Source organism: Microtus pennsylvanicus, chromosome 1, assembly GCF_037038515.1.
Source record: "Microtus pennsylvanicus isolate mMicPen1 chromosome 1, mMicPen1.hap1, whole genome shotgun sequence".
Taxonomy (NCBI): Eukaryota; Metazoa; Chordata; class Mammalia; order Rodentia; family Cricetidae; genus Microtus; species Microtus pennsylvanicus.
Window position 1 is genome coordinate 50,980,271 of NC_134579.1, and position 20,600 is coordinate 51,000,870.

The 20,600-nt window shown below is 41.0% G+C and overlaps 1 protein-coding gene across 1 annotated transcript in view; it reads left to right on the top strand.

The window, feature by feature from the left end:
* The window catches only part of Myh15 (myosin heavy chain 15), a 128,413-nt gene that overhangs the window by 101,283 nt on the left and 6,530 nt on the right, over nucleotides 1–20,600 (top strand). Inside the window, exons 36-38 of the mRNA XM_075945110.1 lie at nucleotides 5,369–5,494; nucleotides 8,886–9,056; nucleotides 12,927–13,031. Of these exons, the coding sequence (XP_075801225.1) occupies nucleotides 5,369–5,494; nucleotides 8,886–9,056; nucleotides 12,927–13,031 (402 nt within the window). The remainder of the gene's footprint in view (nucleotides 1–5,368; nucleotides 5,495–8,885; nucleotides 9,057–12,926; nucleotides 13,032–20,600) is intronic.

A 20,600-nucleotide genomic window follows, 5' to 3' on the forward strand; every position in this document is an offset into this window, starting at 1 on the left:
AAGTACCACCAAATGATGTCTATAGACAACTTTCACAGTCCTGGGTGCTAGTCATCCAAATTAAGATATTGTAAGAACCATGCTCTCACTGACACTCACAAAAGGCCCAGCTTCTCTTGGCTTCTGATGGTTTCCTGGCACTTTTTCTGTCGACGCCCTGTTTCCATTCCCTGCTCTCACATGCATTCTTCTTTTGTCTTTTTATCCTGTGTGTCTCTGTCCAGCTTTCTCCTTTTTATAAGGATGTGTTATGTGGAAATTATGGCTCACCTTAACGACCCAATATTAACTTGTTTAACTTATTTAAAGCTTTATTTCCAAATAAGATTATATTATGCAGAACTAGGGCTTAGGGGCTCAATATGTGCTTCTGTGGGCATGGTGGGGAGTATAGTGCAGCTGGAACACCGAGGTTTCTGCTTGAAAAATGGACTGTCAGGGCATTCTCAGCCACGATAGTAGAGGAGTGATAAACATTTCATATTGATCTAAAATTATTTGCTTGTTGTCTTGTTCCCTTATTCTCTCTCAGTGACTTGATTCCCAGCATCCCGGGAATCTCTCGCATCCTGATTGGCTTCTCTCCCTCTCCTGGATTCTCCTGTAAGGCCATATAAGAGGGGGTTAGCAGGATTTTTAGATCATTTTCCTGAAGGCAGAAGAAGCCGCAGTGACAGAGACAGATGCCTATAGCAGTGTGTCAAGCACTGAGCATTTTTAGGGCACATAGTATAATTTAGATAAGTATACCCAGTATGACAAATAACCTCCTCACTGTCCCCAAACAGTGAAGACACAAGTAAACAACACAGTACTATTCAGAATACCACAGAGGACATAATGATCTCCAGAATGCCCAAATAATCCTCATGAGGTCAGGCGGGGACATAATAGTTTTCTTCCTAGTCATGAAAGACATGCAAGAAATGGGACAAGGTGGCAGAAAGAAAAATGAAGGAAGTGGATGAAGATGAAGAATTTAGAATTTCAGGTAAATTCACATAGTAGAAGACAGTACAGTTAGAAGAGATGAGGAGAAATAATGTCAGGAGACAGGTAGGCTCAAGATTCTAGAACCTTGAGTCTAAGACTTTGATTGGCAGATAATGGAAGCTGTTGAAGAACTGTGAGCAGCTGGGGGTGAGTTAGCAGATGCACTCTTTGGAAAGTTTGCTCCAGCGACTGTTGAGTAGGACAGACTGTCACTCTTGGGAGTGTTGGAAATTTTTGGGCCATTTTAGTTGCCACAGTGACTGGGAGATGCCACTAGCATTTTGTAATCAGGGTCCAGAGACCTCCTTTGATGTACCATATGATTTCATGTCACAAAAGAATTGCTATTCTCAGAATGTCAAGAGTGCCCTCCTCAGTGGTAAATAAATAAGTCATAACTATACCTACCACAAGGTGTTACAATTACTCTGTGTCTACAGTAAGTTCATGCAATGACATCATCTCTATGAGTGCCATGGATCAGGAACAAATATGCTGTAGGGTGTGCATAATTCTTAACAGGTTAACTCATTTCAACACTTGACTTTGTGCGTATTGATTAGTGGTAGAGCACATACATGTCTTGCATGTATGAAGCCTTGAGTTCAATCCAACTGCAACGAAGAAAAGAGAAACAAAACATGTTCTTTTTCCATTAAGATTTATCTTAAGAAAATGTGGCATACTGAATCATTAATTTTCAAACATATTACCTATTATCTACCAACTACTGGTGACAAGTCACTTGTTATACATGTCATAACTGAGAATGTACTGTGTCCCAATGTGAAGTGGGAGGTGGGAAAAGAGTGGGGTGAAAGGAGGAAGAGAGGGAGAGAGGGAGGGTAGGAGAGAGGGAGGGAGTAATAGGAGAGAGAAAGAGAGAGAGAGAAAGAGAGAGAGAGAGAGAGAGAGAGAGAGAGAGAGAGAGAGAGAGAGAGAGAGAGAGAGCTGCTTAACTTTTGTCAATATGACTCAAACTAAAGTCACCTGGATAGAGGAAATCTCAGTTAAGAAATTGCCTGCAGCCATTTTAGATTCGTCTGTTGAGAGTTCTGTTTAGGTCTGTACCCATTTTTTTTAATTGGATTATTTCTTCTTTAGTTTCTTGAGTTCTTTATATATTTTGAAGATCAGCCCTTTGTCTGATGTGGGAATGGTGAAGATCTTTTCCCATTCTGTAGGTTGCCATTTTGTCTTGTTGACCATGTCCGTTGCTTTATAGAAGCTTTTCAGTTTCAGGAGGTCCTATTTATTAATTGTTGCTATTAGTGTCTGTGCTACTGGGGTTATATTTAGGAAGTGGTCTCCTGTGTGCCAATGCATTCGAGTGTACTTCACACTTTCTTTTCTATGAGGTTCAGTGTGATTGGCTTTATGTTGAGGTCTTTGATGCATTTGGACTTGAGTTTTGTGCATGGTGATAAATATGGATCTATTTTTATTCTTCTACATGTTGATATCCAGTTATGCCAGCACCATTTGTTGAATATGCTTTCTTTTTTTCATTTTATATTTTTTGCTTCTTTGTCAAAAATCAGGTGTTCCTAGTTGCATGGATTAATATCGGGTCTTTGATTCAATTCCATTGGTCCTCTTGTCTGTTCTTATGCCAGAACCAGGCTGTTTTCAGTACTATAGCTCTGTAATAGAGTTTGAAGTTAGGGATAATGATACCTCTAGAAGTTCATTTATTGTACAGAATTGTTTTGGCTGTCCTGAGTTTTTTGCTTTTCTATATTAATTTGAGTATTGCTTTTTCATTCAATAAAAAAATGGGGTACAGACCTAAACATAGAACTTTCAACAGATGAATCTAAAATGGCTGAAAGACACTTGAGAAAATGTTCAACATTCTTACCCATAAGAGAAATGCAAAACCAAACAACTCTGATTCCATCTTACACCTGTCAGAATGGCCAAGACAAAAATCAGTGATGACAACTTATGCAACTTATGCTGGAGAGGATGTGGGGTAAAGGGAACACTCCTGCATTGCTGATGGGAGTACAAACTGGTACAGTCACTTTTGAAAATCAGTATGGCATTTTCTCAGAAAATTAGGAAACAACCTCAAGACTCAACAATACCACTTTTGGATATATATACCCAAAGGGTGCTCAATCATACCACGAGGACTCAACTATGCTCATAGCAGCAATGTTTGTAATAGCCAGAACCTAGAAACAACCTAAATGTCCCTCATCTGAATAATGGATAAAGAAAATGTGGTACTTTTATACAATGGAGTACTACTCAGTGGTAAAAAATAATGACATCTTGAAATTTGTAGGCAAATGGATGGATCTAGAAAACATTATATTGAGTGAGGTAACCCAGACCCAGAAGGGCAAATATAATATGTACTCACCCATAAGTGGTTTTAAAACATAAAGCAAAGAAAACCAGCCTACAATTCACAACCCTAGGGAACCTAGACAGCAAAAAAGGACCCTAAGAGAGGCATATGTGGATCTAATCTACATGGGAAGTAGAAAAAGACAAGATATCCTGAGTAAATTGGGAGTATAGGAATCATGGGAGAAGGTAGAAGAAGTGGGGAGGAAGGGAGGGAAGTAGAGAAAGAATATATATCACTAAAAAAGAAATTGCCTCCATTAGACAGCCCCATAGGCAAGTGTGTGGGAACACTTTCTTGATTAATAACTGACAAAATAGGGCACATCCCACTGTGGGTCTGGGAAGATGGTACTGGTTGAATAAGAAAGCAGACTGAACAAGCCTATCCTATAAACAGCACTCATGCATTGCCTCTGCGCCAGTTCCTGCCTCTAGATTGCCTGGACTTTTTTCAATGATTGATAGTATAAGCTGAAATAAAACCTTCCCTCCCCAAGTTGGCTCTGGTTAGTGTTGTGTCATAGCAGCAGGGAAGCAAACTACGACACTCCAGTAATGAAACCTTGGTCTGTAGGGCAGTTTCTGAAACTTTAACATGAGCATTTCAGTCCTCGGATCTCACACTGACCTGTGAGATCCTCATCTCTGCAGCAGCTGGAGGCTCCACAAACTCTCAGGTGCTTCCCCTAGACCCAAGACGCTGTGTCCAGCATTCATCCAGGAGACATGGGCTCCTCTTAGACATCAGAGTATAACTTACACAAATGATCCTCTGCACATGATACCTTACCTCTTGTCCTTCTGAGAATGGGAGCAGGGAGATGGGAAGGCATTAGCCTACAGGAGTGTTCATGGTCATCTCCCTGGAAAAGCTGAAGTGATTGCCACACAATCAAATTGGTGTTTAGACGTGTGCCATACCTCACACTGAGAGAACACCTATGGAGTTATGTGCAGTGAGCACCCGTAAGACACTTCAGGAAAATAGACTTAATTCCCCCAGGCCACACTGAAGGCACTGGAAATCCTAAGAGCCCAGGCCTGCCCCTCCACAGAATGGAGAGAGGTGTTTGTGATGATGCTGTGAGCCTGGGATACCTCCTTTCTCCGTCCAAGGCTCCGTCTGCCTCGAGAAAGGCAATAACTAGCGGACAGTGACTGGACGATGTGAAAGGATGAAATGAAAGGAGAAAGGAAAAGTGGGAAACCCATGCTTTTTACACCTGCTCTTTATACTAAGGTTTCACATGCTCACAAAAGCCGTACTTCAAACACAGGGCAGACGCAGCAAAGAGGGCCTTGGCCTCCAGTGTGACAATCAGGAAGGAACTGGGGCAGCATGGCCGCAGAGCACAAAGGCGTTCTAGGGGCTGAACTTTCTGTCATCTGCTTTCTCACTTCCTCCTCTCTGCAGAGTGAGGAAGGAAGGCAGGTAGGCAAGAGGAGAATTGATGTTCCTGCAGGAGCATGCTGGAATCCTCCAGGTGGCTGCAGGCAACTCCAATTTCTGCTCCAGGAGACTTCTTTCTATCACACTGAAAAAGCATTCCTTGATAAGCTAAGAACTAAACCCCTATTTGGCCTTTGGATTATTTGAAGTCACCCCTTCTGATTCAGGATTCCATCTCTTCTCTCCTGGTAGTGGTTCTCAATCTTCCTAATGCTGCGGCCCTTGAATACAGTTCCTCGTGTTGTGGTGACCCCAACCGTAGATGATTCCCATTGCTGCTACTGTTAAAACTATGATGTATATATCGGATATGTAGGATGGTCTTAGGTGACTGCTGTGAAAGGCTCCTTTGTCCTCAAAGGGGTTGAGACCCACAGGTTGAGAATAGCTGTTCTAAATGAAACCCCTTCATCTGCTATGGCTTTTGCACCCAAACTACCACCTGGGGCTGGAATTCTTGCCTAACTGCATATGATTGACTATGATAAATTGCTCCCACCCAGAGCGGCTTGCCTGTGCATTGCTGGTCTCAGGTTGTCTAACTGGAATGCTGCCCTTCCTTAGAACACAGGTCTCCTCAGCCAGAAGAAGAAACTGGAGGCTGATGTTGCTCAGATGCAGAAGGAAGCTGAAGAGATGCTGCAGAGGTGTCAAAAGGCAGAAGAAAATGCCAGGAAGGCAGCTGCTGAGGTGGGCCCGTTGACTACTCATTTCTGTCCTCCAGAGGTCACTAGATCTGTAGATCAGAGACGGGACCTGCTGCAGCCAGGTGGAGTTCATTGATTCCCCATACAGTCAGGAAGAGGTTAGCTGATCTTGTGGCTTCCCCCTTAGACAGAACACTTCAGCCAGTTGGCTGTCGTCTTCTAACCACATCAGCAATGAGAAGGAGTGAATGAATAACTAGAAGTAAAATCCTGTGAAAACAAGAGTCTCTCTCTCTCCATGTTAGCTACTTTTCAGCTGCGAGTGAATATATCTGGTGCGTAGAAAGAATTCTCCCAGTGCGTCCTTACAGATTTTCATTTTTCTTGGGTATGCAATGGTTTCACGATGGTGAGAAGGATGGTTAAATCAATCTGTACTACTACTGGCATAGCAAAACCAGATGAGAAAGGCAGTGTTTGTGGCTGTGAACCTTATTCATCTGTAAACTAAAATAGTTGTTGATGGTATTTTCCTAGATGGCACTAAATTCAGGGTTAGTCACTGATCTCAACAAGTTGCCAATGTCACGCACCCACTATGGGCAGGTGTTATGCTTCCATCAAAAAGATAGCAAGTGAGCAGTGCTATTAAGAAAGAGTTATTAGCCGGGCGGTGGTGGCGCATGCCTTTAATCCCAGCACTCGGGAGGCAGAGGCAGGCGGATCTCTGTGAGTTCGAGGCCAGCCTGGTCTATAACAGCTAGTTCCAGGACAGGAACCAAAAAAGCTACGGAGAAACCCTGTCTCGAAATATCCAAAAAAAAAAAAAGAAAGAGTTATTAATAGAGAGGAAGTGCTGTTTGTGTGTTTAGGGCCCAGGACTGGAAATTTCATGGACCTGAGCATGATTTCAGCCTCCACTTACCCTTTCAGGGCTTTTTGCGAGTCTACCAAAAGTGTGGTTACATGCAGCACCACATCCTTGCTTTAGGAAAGGAAGTTTCTCCTCTTAAGAAGTTGTGAGAAGCCAGGTGGTGGTGACGTATGCCTTTAATCCCAACAGTCGGGAGACAGAGGCAGGCCCATCTCTGTGAGTTTGAGGCCAGCCTGGTCTATAAGAGCTAGTTCCAGAACATGCACCAAAGTTACACAGAGAAACCCTGTGTTGAAAAACCAAACCAAAATAAAACAAAAGTTGTGAGAACTGAGGAGACAAGACTTTCAACTAGATTTTACGTAAACAGTGATTTAAGGATCCCACTTTTTAGGGAAGTGATTGTTTGAATGGTGAGTGCCTCCCATTGACTTATAGGTGTGAACAATGGGTGAATAGTTGATGGTGTTGTTTTGGGATGCTGGAAGACTTTAGCTAGTGCGGTCTAGTTGGAGGAAGAGGTCATTGGAAGATGAGCATCCTGGGCAATCTTCTTGCTTCCTGACTGCTGAAGTAATGTAACCAGCCTCTCAAGTTGCTGCAGCTGACACAGTGGGCATCTATCTCTTTTTCCACTTTGGAGGTTCTTAGTCTCATTAATTAAAATGAGTTTAAAATAGATTCACATGATGCTCAAGCACAATTTTATTAGGGTTTGAAAGAAAACCCACAGGGCAGGCTAGCTATAAACTCTGTCATCTAGAGGAGAAGAATTGAGGGTAGGTGGAAAAAAAAAAACATGCCATTTAAGCTGGCAGGGAGGTCAGACACAAGACAGACAAGTAGCCACATAACAGTGGGGAAGGCATTAGAGAAAGAATAAGAATGCCCTACATTTGGGGGAAACTCAAAATTTTAAGGAAAGTATGTTTAGGAAAAATACAAAAAGAAAAAAATGGGAAATGATGTTTTTCTGGGTAATTCAGAAAAATGAGCAGATATGAAGTTACATGTCTATGGTGTGGTCAGCTACTGCCTTGGAGCAGGGAGTCTGAGAAGAAAAAGCATAGTATCTCATTAAAGGGAAATTATCCTTCCCATCTCTTCATCATAGTTTAAGGTAACCGCCCACTCCAAGGGATCTTCCCTTGGACAAGTGACTGACGCCTCCACCCAGGCCAGAGAGTCTATTTTCTTGACCAGAATAGGTTTGCCACCAGTCTAACGATGTCACAGCTGCAAGCTGTTCCTGCCACCATGTCTTCCCACCATGTGGCCCTGTTTCCTCTGAGCCATGAGCTATGATACATCTATCATCCCTTAACAACTGTTTCCGCCAAATATTCACAGCAACAAGAAAGTAGCTAATACACATGTTAATTCCCTATTTTAGTCATGAATTTTTGTTATTATAGAAAACGTCTGAAATTAGATAACTTTATAAAGAATAAAGGTTGTTTTAGCTTGTGGTCCTGTGAATCCAAAGGCATGGTGCTAACCACGGCTAACCATGGCTTCATGGTGAATGTCACTGCACTTGGACAGAACACAAGTGGGAAGAAGCTACACTGGCATCAGAAAGTCAGAGAGCCTGATATCCAACAATTCCTGCTGAGACATTCCCAGTTTCTCTAACCCTCCCATTCGGTGCCAATCCTTAAAGATCTTAGCTCCATACGTTACCATACTGAAACGATATGCAGTGGTAACCAGATAGACAGAAAGATTTACTCTTGAATTAAGCACACAAAAAGAAGAAACAGTTTGAATCGTATTGAGAAGCCAAGCCATTGTACACATAGCTAAAGCCCAAAGCAGGATTCACAGCTAACCTTCTTTGTGTCAGATTATTTGTACAGAGAATGTCTCATGTTATCAAATTCCTTGAACTTGAAAATGTTTACAGCAATAAATCAGAAGATACATATTTTCATTGCATTTTATTTTATTGCATTTTTCCTGGTACCTTATATGACAGCAGTTAACTACTTAGTTACAGATATTTTCTCATACTTTATTCAGTTAAAAGCCATTGCTTTACTTAGTCATCTTGCTTTCAAGATGTGTTCTATCTTATATACATGACATGTCCTTTTAGAATTTTCCCTAACAATTCTTACCCCATTCTCTCACGTGGCTGCTTCAATGTCTACTGGCAGATTTGATCGAAACCCTAGGGAATCAGGGATTAGAGAGAGCTGGGTGGAAAGAGATTAAATGTGCAGAGGCCAAGCATACATCCCCTTTCCCCGTGAGATTAAAAGTTAAAGCTCACTGGAATATGATCAGCTACCTATAGGATTATCCAAGCCACTTTCCTTCCACCTTTCTTCTTCTTTTGAAAGGATTTGCAAATCTTTACTCTATGCATATGATTCTTTGCCTACACGTGTGTGAAGCACATGAGTGTCTGGTGCTCACAGAAGTCAGAAGAAGGCACTGAATGCACTGAAGCTGGAGCTCCAGCATGACTTCCAGGAACAGTGCCTAGGTTAGATCAAGAGCAGCGAGTTCCCTAACCACTGAGCCATCTCATCAGTCCCTCTTGCCTCTTTCTTAGGCAGCCAACACGTCAGAAGAACTGAAGAAAGAACAAGACACTAATGCTCACTTGGAGAAGATGAGGAAGAATATGGAGCAGACAATTAAAGACATGCAAAAAAGGCTGGATGAAGTGGAACAGACAGCTGTGCTGGGGAGCAAAAAGGCAATCCAGAAATTGGAATCCAGGGTAGGAGTTTGCTTGAGTAATCGTGGGGGCCTAACAATCTCCATTCAAGGCCTTAATGTCCTGGAACATCACACCTCATCACTTTGTTTAATGGCACTTGCAGAATCGGAGGGTGTCTGCTCTGAATACATTATTGTTTGACCTTGGGCCAGCCAATAGGACTTTTCTGGGTCTGGATGGAAGTTGTCTTCCCTCTTACTGATGGATGAGAAAGCATCTTCTCCCACTCACCACACCAGTTCTAGGCTCTGTGCAGACAGGGCAGGGCAGCCCACTCTATCCAAACACATCCTTGCAGTCTTGTTTCTGTGCCAGTGTTCCTGTCATTTTCTTTAAAGAGAATGTCTGTTTCACAGCCTAAAAAAGGAGACATGAAACACATCCATGATCCAGGAAGACTCAGTGCAGAAACAACAAAGTCTGGCACAAATGATGTGGAATCTACCTTCTGGGAACTTAACAGCATTTATTAACATGGGCTTTTTAAACTTCCTGAATCAATTTCAATGACTATGTATATGCATATGGTATATATGTATATGTATGTGCATATGTATATGCATATAGTAAACTTCACAAAAGTCGGAAGAACATTCTGCTGGGACTTACTGGTTCTCAGGGGCCTCTGAAAAGCGGTGTGTACTCTTTTGCTCATTTCCACACATCCATGCAGTGAAATATTAATCCAGACACATGATCTACCCAAACAGTTGTGTGAATTAAAAAGAAATGAGGAAGGTCTCATAAATATGTTCTGGAGATCATGAGTAATAATATAAAGATAATGCAAGTTAAACTGTTATGAACTATTTATAATCTTCTGCTCATGAAAGATTAATTTTTCAAAAAATAGTAGGAGGAGAAAGACTAGTAAAAAATTATTAGTCTAAGGAAGAAAACAAAGAGATGGAAGTTAGACCTTTGAAATGTACCCTTTTTGGTGTTTTGATGGAAAAATCATATAACATTTTATATGTTTCAAATCAAAGAAAAACAAAGTTTGATTCAAGTAGACAAACCCCATCCACCCTTAAAATCTTAAAACTAATGGAAAAACAGCTAGCTATATATCATGCATAAAACATATACAAAGAATTATTCCCAATGACCTTTACCATAATGCCTTTTAATACAACTCCTGTGGAATATGTCTTAATAACAAACAAGCAAAACTCACAAAACCAAAACAAGGCAAAAAAGCAAACTGCATGTTTTGTCACCAAATAAAAACTTTAAATTTTTTTCATTTAATATTCACACATGCATATAATAGTGTATTTTCATCAAATCCACTCCATCCCCTTCTTTCCAATTACTCCCCTATCTGCCCACCATTTTCTCTTTCCAACTTTGTATGGGTATTCTCCGTCCTTCTTTTAAATGCTCACTGAATCCATTTAGTGCTGCTTAAATGTGCACGAGTGTGGGCCATGCTTTGGAGCATGAGTAACTTCTCAGGATCTGCATCCTGGAAGAAACAAAATATTAACTTCAAATAGTAGTAAGATAAATATGATATTTATTCAATAACTTAGGTAGGAACCAAGAGTTTACTCTAATAGGAAAGGCACTTAAATGTGTTATTCCTTAAAACAGTAAAAAATTATAATGGTATTTCTATCACCCATTTAATAGTGCAGGATATTTATCTTATCTCATTGTCTTAGGGCTTTATTGCTGTGAAGAGATGCCATGGCCACCAGGGCAACTCTTACAAAGGAAAACATTTCACTGGGGCTGGCTCACAACTTCAGAGGTTTAGTCCATTATTGTCATGGTGGGAAGCATGGTAGTGAGGAGACATGGTGCTGGAGCAAAGAGTTTTCCATCTAGATTGGCAGGCAACAGGAAGAGAGGGTGACACTCTCCTGGTTTGAGCATTTGAAATCTCAAAATCTGATCCCAGTGACATATTTCCTCCAACAAAGCCACGCCCCCTAATAGTGCCTCTCCTTATGAGCCCATGGGGATCATTATCATTCAAACCATCATACTCATAACTAGCAGTGAGCTGATACCAGATGATACTGAGAAATTTAAGGCTTAAAAGTATAATTAGCATATCATTGTTTTTTAACAACTTTTTGTACTATAACACAGTCTCTGAGATAATCTATAAAGAATAAAATTTTATTTGGCTCATATGCTTAGTGTCCAATAACATCAAGCTTCTAACCTTGGCCTTCTTGCTACAATGTCACATGGAAGTGGGCATCACATGGCAAGACACAGCAAACAGGACTCTTACTAAAGTCATTAATCATGCTGGGGGGTGGAAGTGGTATCTGACCTTTGTGACCATATCTAATCTTAGTTACCTTCAAAAGGCTTTCCATCCAAATACACATGAAAATTGGGAGTTTAAGTTTCAGACACATGTACTTTGGGAAGGATATGCCCACAGAGTAATCATTACTCTTTAGAACTACATTGCAAGGTCAGACCAAGTGAAATACATGGCAACTGGGATTCCCTTCGGTCAGGCACCTTTTACTGTGCGGTGCTCTAATTGCATCTAAAAATCTAAAAACAGAACACCTTAAACACATCCTTTTAAAAATAGAGTTCTGTCGGCCTGTGCCCTTACATTTGGAACTGTGTGAGTCCCTCATGGATGCATGTCCAGAATACCCAGAGAGGATGTAGTGATGGTTCATCCATGAAGAAGCTGCACACCTGCTAACCTACCTGTCCTGTTGCACCTTCCTGTGGAGGAACAAAGAGGGTAGAAGTTTAGCTTAGGAAGCTGCAGGAGGTGATGACAGCCTGGGAGATCAGGTTGAAGAAGCCCACCCATGCCTCAGGGTGCCAGCCCTCAGTTTTAAAATGGTCATGGAGAGGTGGCATTTTGGTCAAGAAGACACGGAATGCTGCATAGAGATATCTGGGAGAATGTCCCATCAGCGGAAGCAGCCACTTACAGCCTCCCAAACCAAGACCGTGGCCCCTTTTTGCCCACTTCTCTCCATAGTAGTTGAAATCTTTCCACGCGCTCTATTTCACTCGCTTTAGTTTGCTTCCCCTCATGAGAAAGTACACTTGTTCACGGGAGAGGTGTGGGTGTGTTTTCTCCATCGTTCTGGCACTGGGGTATGGTGAACAGTAGGCTCGCCTCTCAGCGACTATTATGGTCATTTTACTTGCATGACTCTATGCACAGGAAGTTCCCTGTTGTATTTCTCCTACAAAGCAGGGCTTCAGGTCTGCATGTGACATGTACATAACAAAGACTCAGGGTACGATCCAGAGTCTGAGGGGAACATGGAGAAAAGAGCTTGAGATCAGGGTATGTGGGACGGGATCTTCAGCACTGCTGTGTGACAGACAGCTGTGCTACACACACATACACACAGACATATACAAACACACAGAGCACATACGACACACACAGAGCACACACAGACACAGAAGCACACAGGCACACACACAGACACACAAACACGAATACCATGTAGACACACACACGCAGACACACATACACACAGAGAGAGCACACACAGAGAACAGATATACACACACAGCACACATGGACGCATGCGTGCGCACACGTGTACACACACACACACACACAACACACACACGATTTTGCAATGTTGCAGTCAAAGACGAGAGGCTCACATTCTCTCTTTAAATTAGTCTCTCACATTTCCAAGAATTTTAACCATTCTTTATGAGTTCACATAGGTTAACAGCCCCAGTTTGGTTGATGGTTCTTTTCCAGAAAGATTGTCCTATTTAATCACTACCAGAAAAAAAAAAAAGTGGGCATATCTTCCCTTGACTATTTCACTCCTTCAGTAAATTCTCCATTGGGTAACTGTATGGCAGCCTTGTTACCAGAATGTATGTTACCAGCATGGTTTGTTATAGGTACGGGACCTGGAAGGGGAACTGGAAGGCGAAGTCAGGCGCAGTGCCGAGGCCCAGCGGGAAGCTCGCAGACTGGAGCGAGGCATCAAAGAGCTGACCTATCAGGTACTCCAGGAAAACACATCTTCTGGGATCTGATTAGGTTTCCCCTGCAGCAGTGTGTATCTTCCAGCCAGAAATGGCGTTCTGGGACACTGCAGCTGTCTCTGAGCAGTGGATATTTTCTTGCATTGTCTGAGCTATCTAGGGCCTGGCTCTATCCATCTCTAGAGCGCATAGTGAGAGCCGGAAAGGAGCGATTGAAGTGAAAACTATGCCGTCTTTGTTTTTCCACACTTAGTGTTAGCAGTACTTTTAGAAAGAGGTGTTCGTGTGAAAGTCAGAGTGAGAACATGAAAGAGTAGTGACCGCTACACACTAGGGGTGGTCACCTCACCAATGCCTGCATGGACTGGGTTGGTGACGTGGTGTCCACTCTTTTGAAAAGTTTGTTTCTGGGCCCAGATGAGAACATCGATAATAAAATGTGGTTTTCTTGGAGAAAGTTTTCTGGAGCTAATCTGTAAACTAACTTTAACATTGACTTGAAGTCAATAACTGAAAGCAGGCGCACAAGTCCCCTACACACGAGCAACAGGCAGCTAAATGAATGACATATCTCATCATCTCCATGCTCACTTTCCTCTCTCCCGCCGCCTCTGCTGTGGAGTTGGCAACTTGCTATGCTAACAAGGCTGGCCTGTAACTTGTGTATCCAGCAGTCATCCTGCCTCAGCCTCCCAAGAGCTGAGACTATGGGACTGGGCCACCACATCTGGCATTTCTTGCTTTTTCTTTTTAGTGGAACAGAGTCCCTGATAGCACAGGTCATTGTTGGCTCTCCCCTCCAGTGTACAGCATCTTCCTAGTACACAGTTGGGATGTGCATATTGATGCATTGCCTAAAGGCATGCATCTATTCCAAGACGTTCCATAAGGAAACATGACAGTTTAGTGGTGATGTGAATATCAATGGTGTACTGCAAACCCTATAAACAAAGAAGCTGCTCTCCGCTAAACCCTGTGCAGCTTATCTCTGTACTTAGTTCTGCAGAGAGTGTGTCATAGAGTCAAATATTTGTTTATAAACATGTCTAAACCTAGAAAAGGTAAAGGAAAAAGTTTCAAAATGATACACCTTAAAAATGGTATACCTTATAAGTAGGGCACTATTATTTATGGCTCTTAATAAATCAGAAGTTACTTAGGTGAGAGAATGCCTAAGTTCAGGATATAATTATACAGTGCTGTAGATTTTATAAGTATGTTGATTACTATAGTATATTGGTTATACTGTATTGTAGATACTGAATCTTGGTTACCATAAATTTATGAAACATTATTTTTAATTTTTCTTGCTTAACTTTAAATCAGTGTAATGTATTACTTTAACTCATTTTGACTCACAGTATTTCCCAATCTTTAAGCAATTGTATAGTTGTGTATTTTCCCTTTTATATTCTTTTTAAGTTTATTTTTAGTTATCATACATAATAACCAGTTCCGTTATGGCATTTTCATACATAGTTGTGGTTGCTTCTCCCTACCTCCTTCTTCACCACACACCTACCAGCTCCTACTCCACTCAGCCCTTCAACTCTGCCTATTCCCCTTTCCTCTCATATCAGACATGTTCTATTACTCTCTCCACCTGCTCTATTAATGCCTCTTTGTTCCCTTTCCTACTCTCCTGGTTTTTACCTACACTTAACTTCCACACAATCCACACAGATTGATAGAATATATGTATCTCAGTTAGAAGCATATGAAGGAACATATGTTTGTCTTTCTGAGCTTGGGTTTCCTTACTCATGTAACCCTGCCAGCTCCATTCATCTTCCTGCATTTTTATTTTCTTTATATCTGAATACAATTACACTATAGATATGCACTATATTTTTATGATCCATTATTTTTGTTCTTGTTTTACAAAGCCTTTTCTATTTTTATTGTTGCTTTTATGAGCATATATTAATTATACAGAGTAATAGGTCTCATGACATTTTCATACATGTCTATAAAGGGTTTTTTCTCTATGATTATTTTGTTGTTTAGGACACATACATTAAGGACTGGAGAGATGGCTCAGTGGTTGAGAGCACTGGCTGCTCTTCCAGAGGACCTGGGTTCAATTCCCAGTACCCACTGGGTGATGGTGGTGCACGCCTTTAATCCCAGCACTCGGGAGGGAGAGGGAAGTGAATCTCTGTGAGTTTGAGGCCAGCCTGGTCTACAAAAGCTATTTCCAGGACAGCTAGGACTGTTAAACTGAGAAACCCTGTCACAAACAAACAAACAAACAAGCAAAAAAACAAACAAACAAAAACCCATTCCTAGTACCCATTTGGCAGTTCACACCTGTCTTTAACACCATTCCAAGGCTTCTGACATCCTTACTCAGACATACCTGCAGACAAAACACCAACAAACACAAAACATAAACAAATGATATGAGAGAGAGGTGGGAAGAGAAGGGACATACATATTGGCCTAGGCCTATACAGGGTCAGGGTCAGGCTTGTTAAGTATCCTCCTGTACCTTCTGCTTGTATATCTTCTCTTACTCTAATTCCTTTAGAGGTGACATATATGGAGTTTCATCTCATATGACAATGAATCCTTCTGGAATACTCTCATGAAAGATCTTTCTGATTCTGCTCTTGAGGAGAGATAACTCTTTTTATGAACCTGTCCATGGTGATTTTCTTGGTTTCTTTTTTTCTCATAGATTTGCTTATATGCAGATTATGCTCATGAACGTTCTTTTGTGTTAATGTAAACCCTTTAGTGTTTCAAACTTTCCAAGGAGCTTGTTGAGGTCTCAAAAGCTTTTGCTAAATTTTCAATGCCCTGCTAATTATTTTAGGGTTCTTTTGCAATGGTCATTTTTCTGTTTTTTCTTCAGCCACACACCCAGTGGGAAAAAATAACTCTTTTATTACTCCATTGACCACCAACATACCCATGTGTCAGTGATCAAATAGGATTTTTGCTTGTTTGTTTTTGCTTTTCAGGACAGTATTTCTCTGTGTAGCTTTGAAGCCTGTCCTAGAACTCACCAGACTGGAGCTCATGGAGATCCACCTATCCCTGCCTCCCAAGTGCTGGGATTAAAGGTGTGCACCACCACTACCCGGCTGACCAAATGGTTTTTTTGTGCTTGACTGTTGAATACAGTGTTGAGTACATATTTCCCAAATTTTCTTTTAGCCTTCTCACATTGCACAATATAACTTACTGTGATAAAAGGCAAACCCATTTTAGGCACATTGGTACAGCTCCTTTGACATTGCTAATGCAGGGACTGGGGTCCTGACTCTAATTCTAGAAGTCATTAGAAATGTCAACACCTTTTCCCTACAGCAGGAAACACAGTGTTGGTAAGAAGACAGGACGTCATGGTTGTATCAAATGGAGCTAATTTAGCTATAATGGACTACTTGGACACTTGCTTAAAATATTTATTTTTACTTTATGTGTTTTGAATGTTGTGTCTACATGTATGTATGTATACCATGTATGCCTGATGCCCAAAGAGTTGTGAATAGGATGATGGATCCTTGGAACTAGAACTCTGGATGGTTGTGAACCACTGAGTAGGTGCCAGGAACTGAACCCAGGTCCGCTGTAAGAGCAAAGAGTGTTCTTAACTGCTGAGCTATCTCTCCAGATCCTTGGACAGTTGTTTTCTGACTAAATACCTGGTTCTTTTTCTAATATGAGCTTGACATTTCTTTTAAACAACGAGCTCTGGAAGTCATAGTTGATGTAGCTAAAAAAAATAACTACCTTAGAGAAATGGCATTTTGTGACCCTATACTACATTTGGGAAGTTATAATATCATTTACTGATAATGTATTTTTTATTTGTTCATGGATGGTTCCTATTGCATTCTTCTATAAATAGTTTCAGTATAGATTTAAGCACCAAACCTATAATTTTCTTATTTTCACTGCCGTGAAGGTTTCATTTTTGATCCACTGTGGCTTAATTTTGTTTCTTCCTCAACAATGTTGAAATTTCTCATGTCCTAGTTTAGAGTTGAGCTTTTTTCCCTTTTTCTTGACTTGTGTTCTCGTGAGGTGGCTTTCAGGCTGTTCTATCTCAAACACCCTTTGGCTAAAGCTGGGGTCCCAGGGATTCAGAGGGGTGCATTTCTTATTGTTTTCCAAGTGCCTCTACAGTACATTGGTAGTTCCCATTCCATTCCAAGTCAGATGATTCCCCCTGAGCAGTACCCTGTGTGTCAGGTTAGGACCCTGTAAGTTGAAAAAGGCTCTAAAAAGCTCCCTACATTGTTTGATATTAGTACCTATTTTAGTAATATTCAAAGTTGATTCTGAATCAATTTAGTCCATTTCTCTCTAACATCAAGATACACTTTGGCTTATAAGGCAGTATATTTGTGATAGACCATTTTTAGGTGTCACTTGAAAAAAATTGCCATTTTTAGAAGAACACAACCATGGTTCTCTTTTCCTAGTAAACTCCTCTGGGAAGATTCTATAATCATGCACTGGAAAAGCAATCAAGTTTGATCTTACTCTAAAATAATTTTATGGATTGTCTTCACTGTCCATTTGTCTTCTTTATGTCTTTGGGATTTAGAAATGTAAGTGCCTACAAAACTGTTCCAGAAATGCAAGATGTAAGATCAGTAGCTTTTCATTGTCTAGAAAGTAAAGATTGTCCCTATGCCCTCCACCCTTCATTCAACTCCTTCACTTTGCCTTTGAAGACCTCCTGTATTCAGGAATCTGGGCATGGACATTATTCACACTTTACAAGTTAGTGAAAATGTAGCATGATCATTTTTAGGGACAGGGAAGCAGAAGTTTGTAAAATAACCATGTAGGGCCTTCTATTCAGGACCCAGATGTCAGAATGGTGTTGCAAGTACAAAGGGTTCACTGACAGTTACAACTCTGAAAAGCAAGATGAACTCCAAGCAGATTGTGGCAGATAGGACCTCAACTACAGGCTGACAGCCACAAAGTGAGAAATGAGTGGTGGGATAGAAAGAGCTTCAGGTAGCTATGGGAGGTCTGGGTAAAAGCTAAGAAACTCTCTAGCACCGAAACTGCCTAAATAGGAGCATCCTGTAAGGCCAAAAAGCCAGAACAGTAGTCGCACTTAGTCCAGATTTTCTTAGTCCAGTTATTGCCTAGAACTGTTTGGCCTTGGTGCCAATGCTATGACAGAGACCAAAAGTCCCTACTGGTAAAAGCTTTCATGTGACTGCACTTCTCACAGCTCTAGTTCTTTTCTAGAAGAGACTTCAAACACACATTCACGCCTACTACAGTTAATGTCTGAAAGGGGAGATGCGAAGTCAGGCCTCACATCTAAGGGTTTACCCTCCCAGTGGGATGAGCATCATTGGCATCAACAGCCACTTGTAGCTATTTTTTTAGCTATCCTCTGATTAGTCTCCTCTGTTATGTCTCTCTGCTTAGTAAATTATTAGCAGTTGGCTCTGTATTGGTTTTAGAATTCACTGGAAACAGTGTTATAGAATTCTATATTTCATAAGTCTTCTAAAGTAGGATAAATGGATGAAAGCACAGGAAGGACTTGATTTAAAACCCAGGCTAGCTCAGCTCCCCAACTTGTTAGAGCCCTATATGTTCATCATACAGGACTGACTAATCTTAAGATTAGTAGTAAATTGTACAGCATCAGATGGTACTTTGGTACGGAGGCTGCTTACAGGTGTTATAAGTAGCTTAGCTAAACTGATTCAAGGGGGAGGAAGCAGAATGCTATGGAATATAGGGGGAGATGATCCTGTTTACACTGGAATTTTTATTAGGTATAGAAGGACCAATGTCACACTGTCAAGTCATTTTTTTATCATCATGCCAAAGAACCTTAGTTAATCTACATGTAACTAAAAAAGGTTTACCATAGCCATAGTTTTGGCCATGATTTCATTTCTGTTGCTTTGAGGGATATAGGGCAACAAAATATAGCCAGAAAAAGTAAAAGGAAGGAGTTTGGGATCCACTTTCTCCATTGGAGATTACACCTCCAGTGATCCCTAGATGTTCTTTTAGACCCCATCTTTAAAAAGTCTTACCACTATTGTATACTAACCTGTGACTGAGCCCAACACTTGGCTTTACTGTCTTTGGAGGAAATAGTTGATAGCAGAGGTAAACTGGAGCTATTAAAAAGATGGGCATAGAGGGCAACTTGATTAAATCTATCTCTCATGTTGACAGAGGTTTCTGTCCTGCCCAGTTCTGCAGCCTTTCAGTCCCAAAGAAACACACAGAGGCCTACACTAATTATAAACTGGTTGGCCTATTATCTCAAGCTTCTTATTAACTAATTCTTACATCTTAATTAGTTCACAATTTTTGTCTATTAGCCACCTGGCTTGGTACCTTTTGTCAGTGAGGCATTCTCATCTTATACCCTCTACATCTGGGTGATGAATGCAGACTGAGCCTTTCCTCTTCCCAAAGTTCCCCTGTTCTGGTTGCCCCACCTAAACTTCCTGTGTGGCTACTGGCCAATCAGCATCTACCAAAGAACTCTTACAGCTGATAAACACCTTTAGTAATGTGGCAGGATACAAGATCAACTCCAAAAAATCAGTGGCCTTCCTATACACTAAGGATAAGGAAACAGAGAGGGAAATTAGAGAAGCATCACCTTTCACGATAGCCACAAATAGCATAAAATATCTTGGGGTAACTCTGACCAAGGATGTGAAAGATCTATTTGACAAGAACTTTAAGTCTTTGAAGAAAGAAATTGAAGAGGACACCAGAAAATGGAAAGATCTTCCTTGCTCCTGGATTGGGAGGATCAACATAGTAAAAATGGCAATTCTACCAAAAGCAATCTATAGATTCAATGCAATCCCCATCAAAATCCCATCAAAATTCTTCACAGATCTGGAGAAGACAATAATAAACTTTATATGGAAAAACAAAAAACCCAGGATAGCCAAAACAATCTTATACAACAAAGGAGCGTCTGGAGGCATTACCATCCCTGACTTCAAACTCTACTACAGAGCTACAGTATTGAAAACAGCTTGGTATTGGCATAAAAACAGAGAAGTCGACCAATGGAATCGAATAGAAGACCCTGACATTAACCCACATACCTATGAACACCTGATTTTCGATAAAGGAGCTAAAAGTATACAATGGAAAAAAGAGAGCATCTTCAACAAATTGTGCTGGCAAAACTGGATGTCAACCTGTAGAAGAATGAAAATAGATCCATATCTATCACCATGCACAAAACTCAAGTCCAGATGGATTAAAGACCTCAATATCAGTCTGAACAAGTGACAATTCTTTACAGGGTATAAGACCATTGTCTCACAGCACACGTCCCCTTTTTTCTTTTCAATACAAGAACTCTGAATCTAATCTCCTTTGTTTAGCTTTTTTTCTTGACCATTATACATAACAACTTGTAACCAACACTCTAAACAAAGACAAACACTCATAATCCATTTTTAGAATGTGGGCATAGTTTTCTAGGCTACTTCCTGCTGATTAGGGGTGCTGATAATCTTATGGGGACCTAAAGAAAATTTAGGATTATGGTCAGGTCCTGAATGGAGTGTTCTGTGAGGCTTGATCATCTCAGCCAGCAGTCTTGAAGCTTTT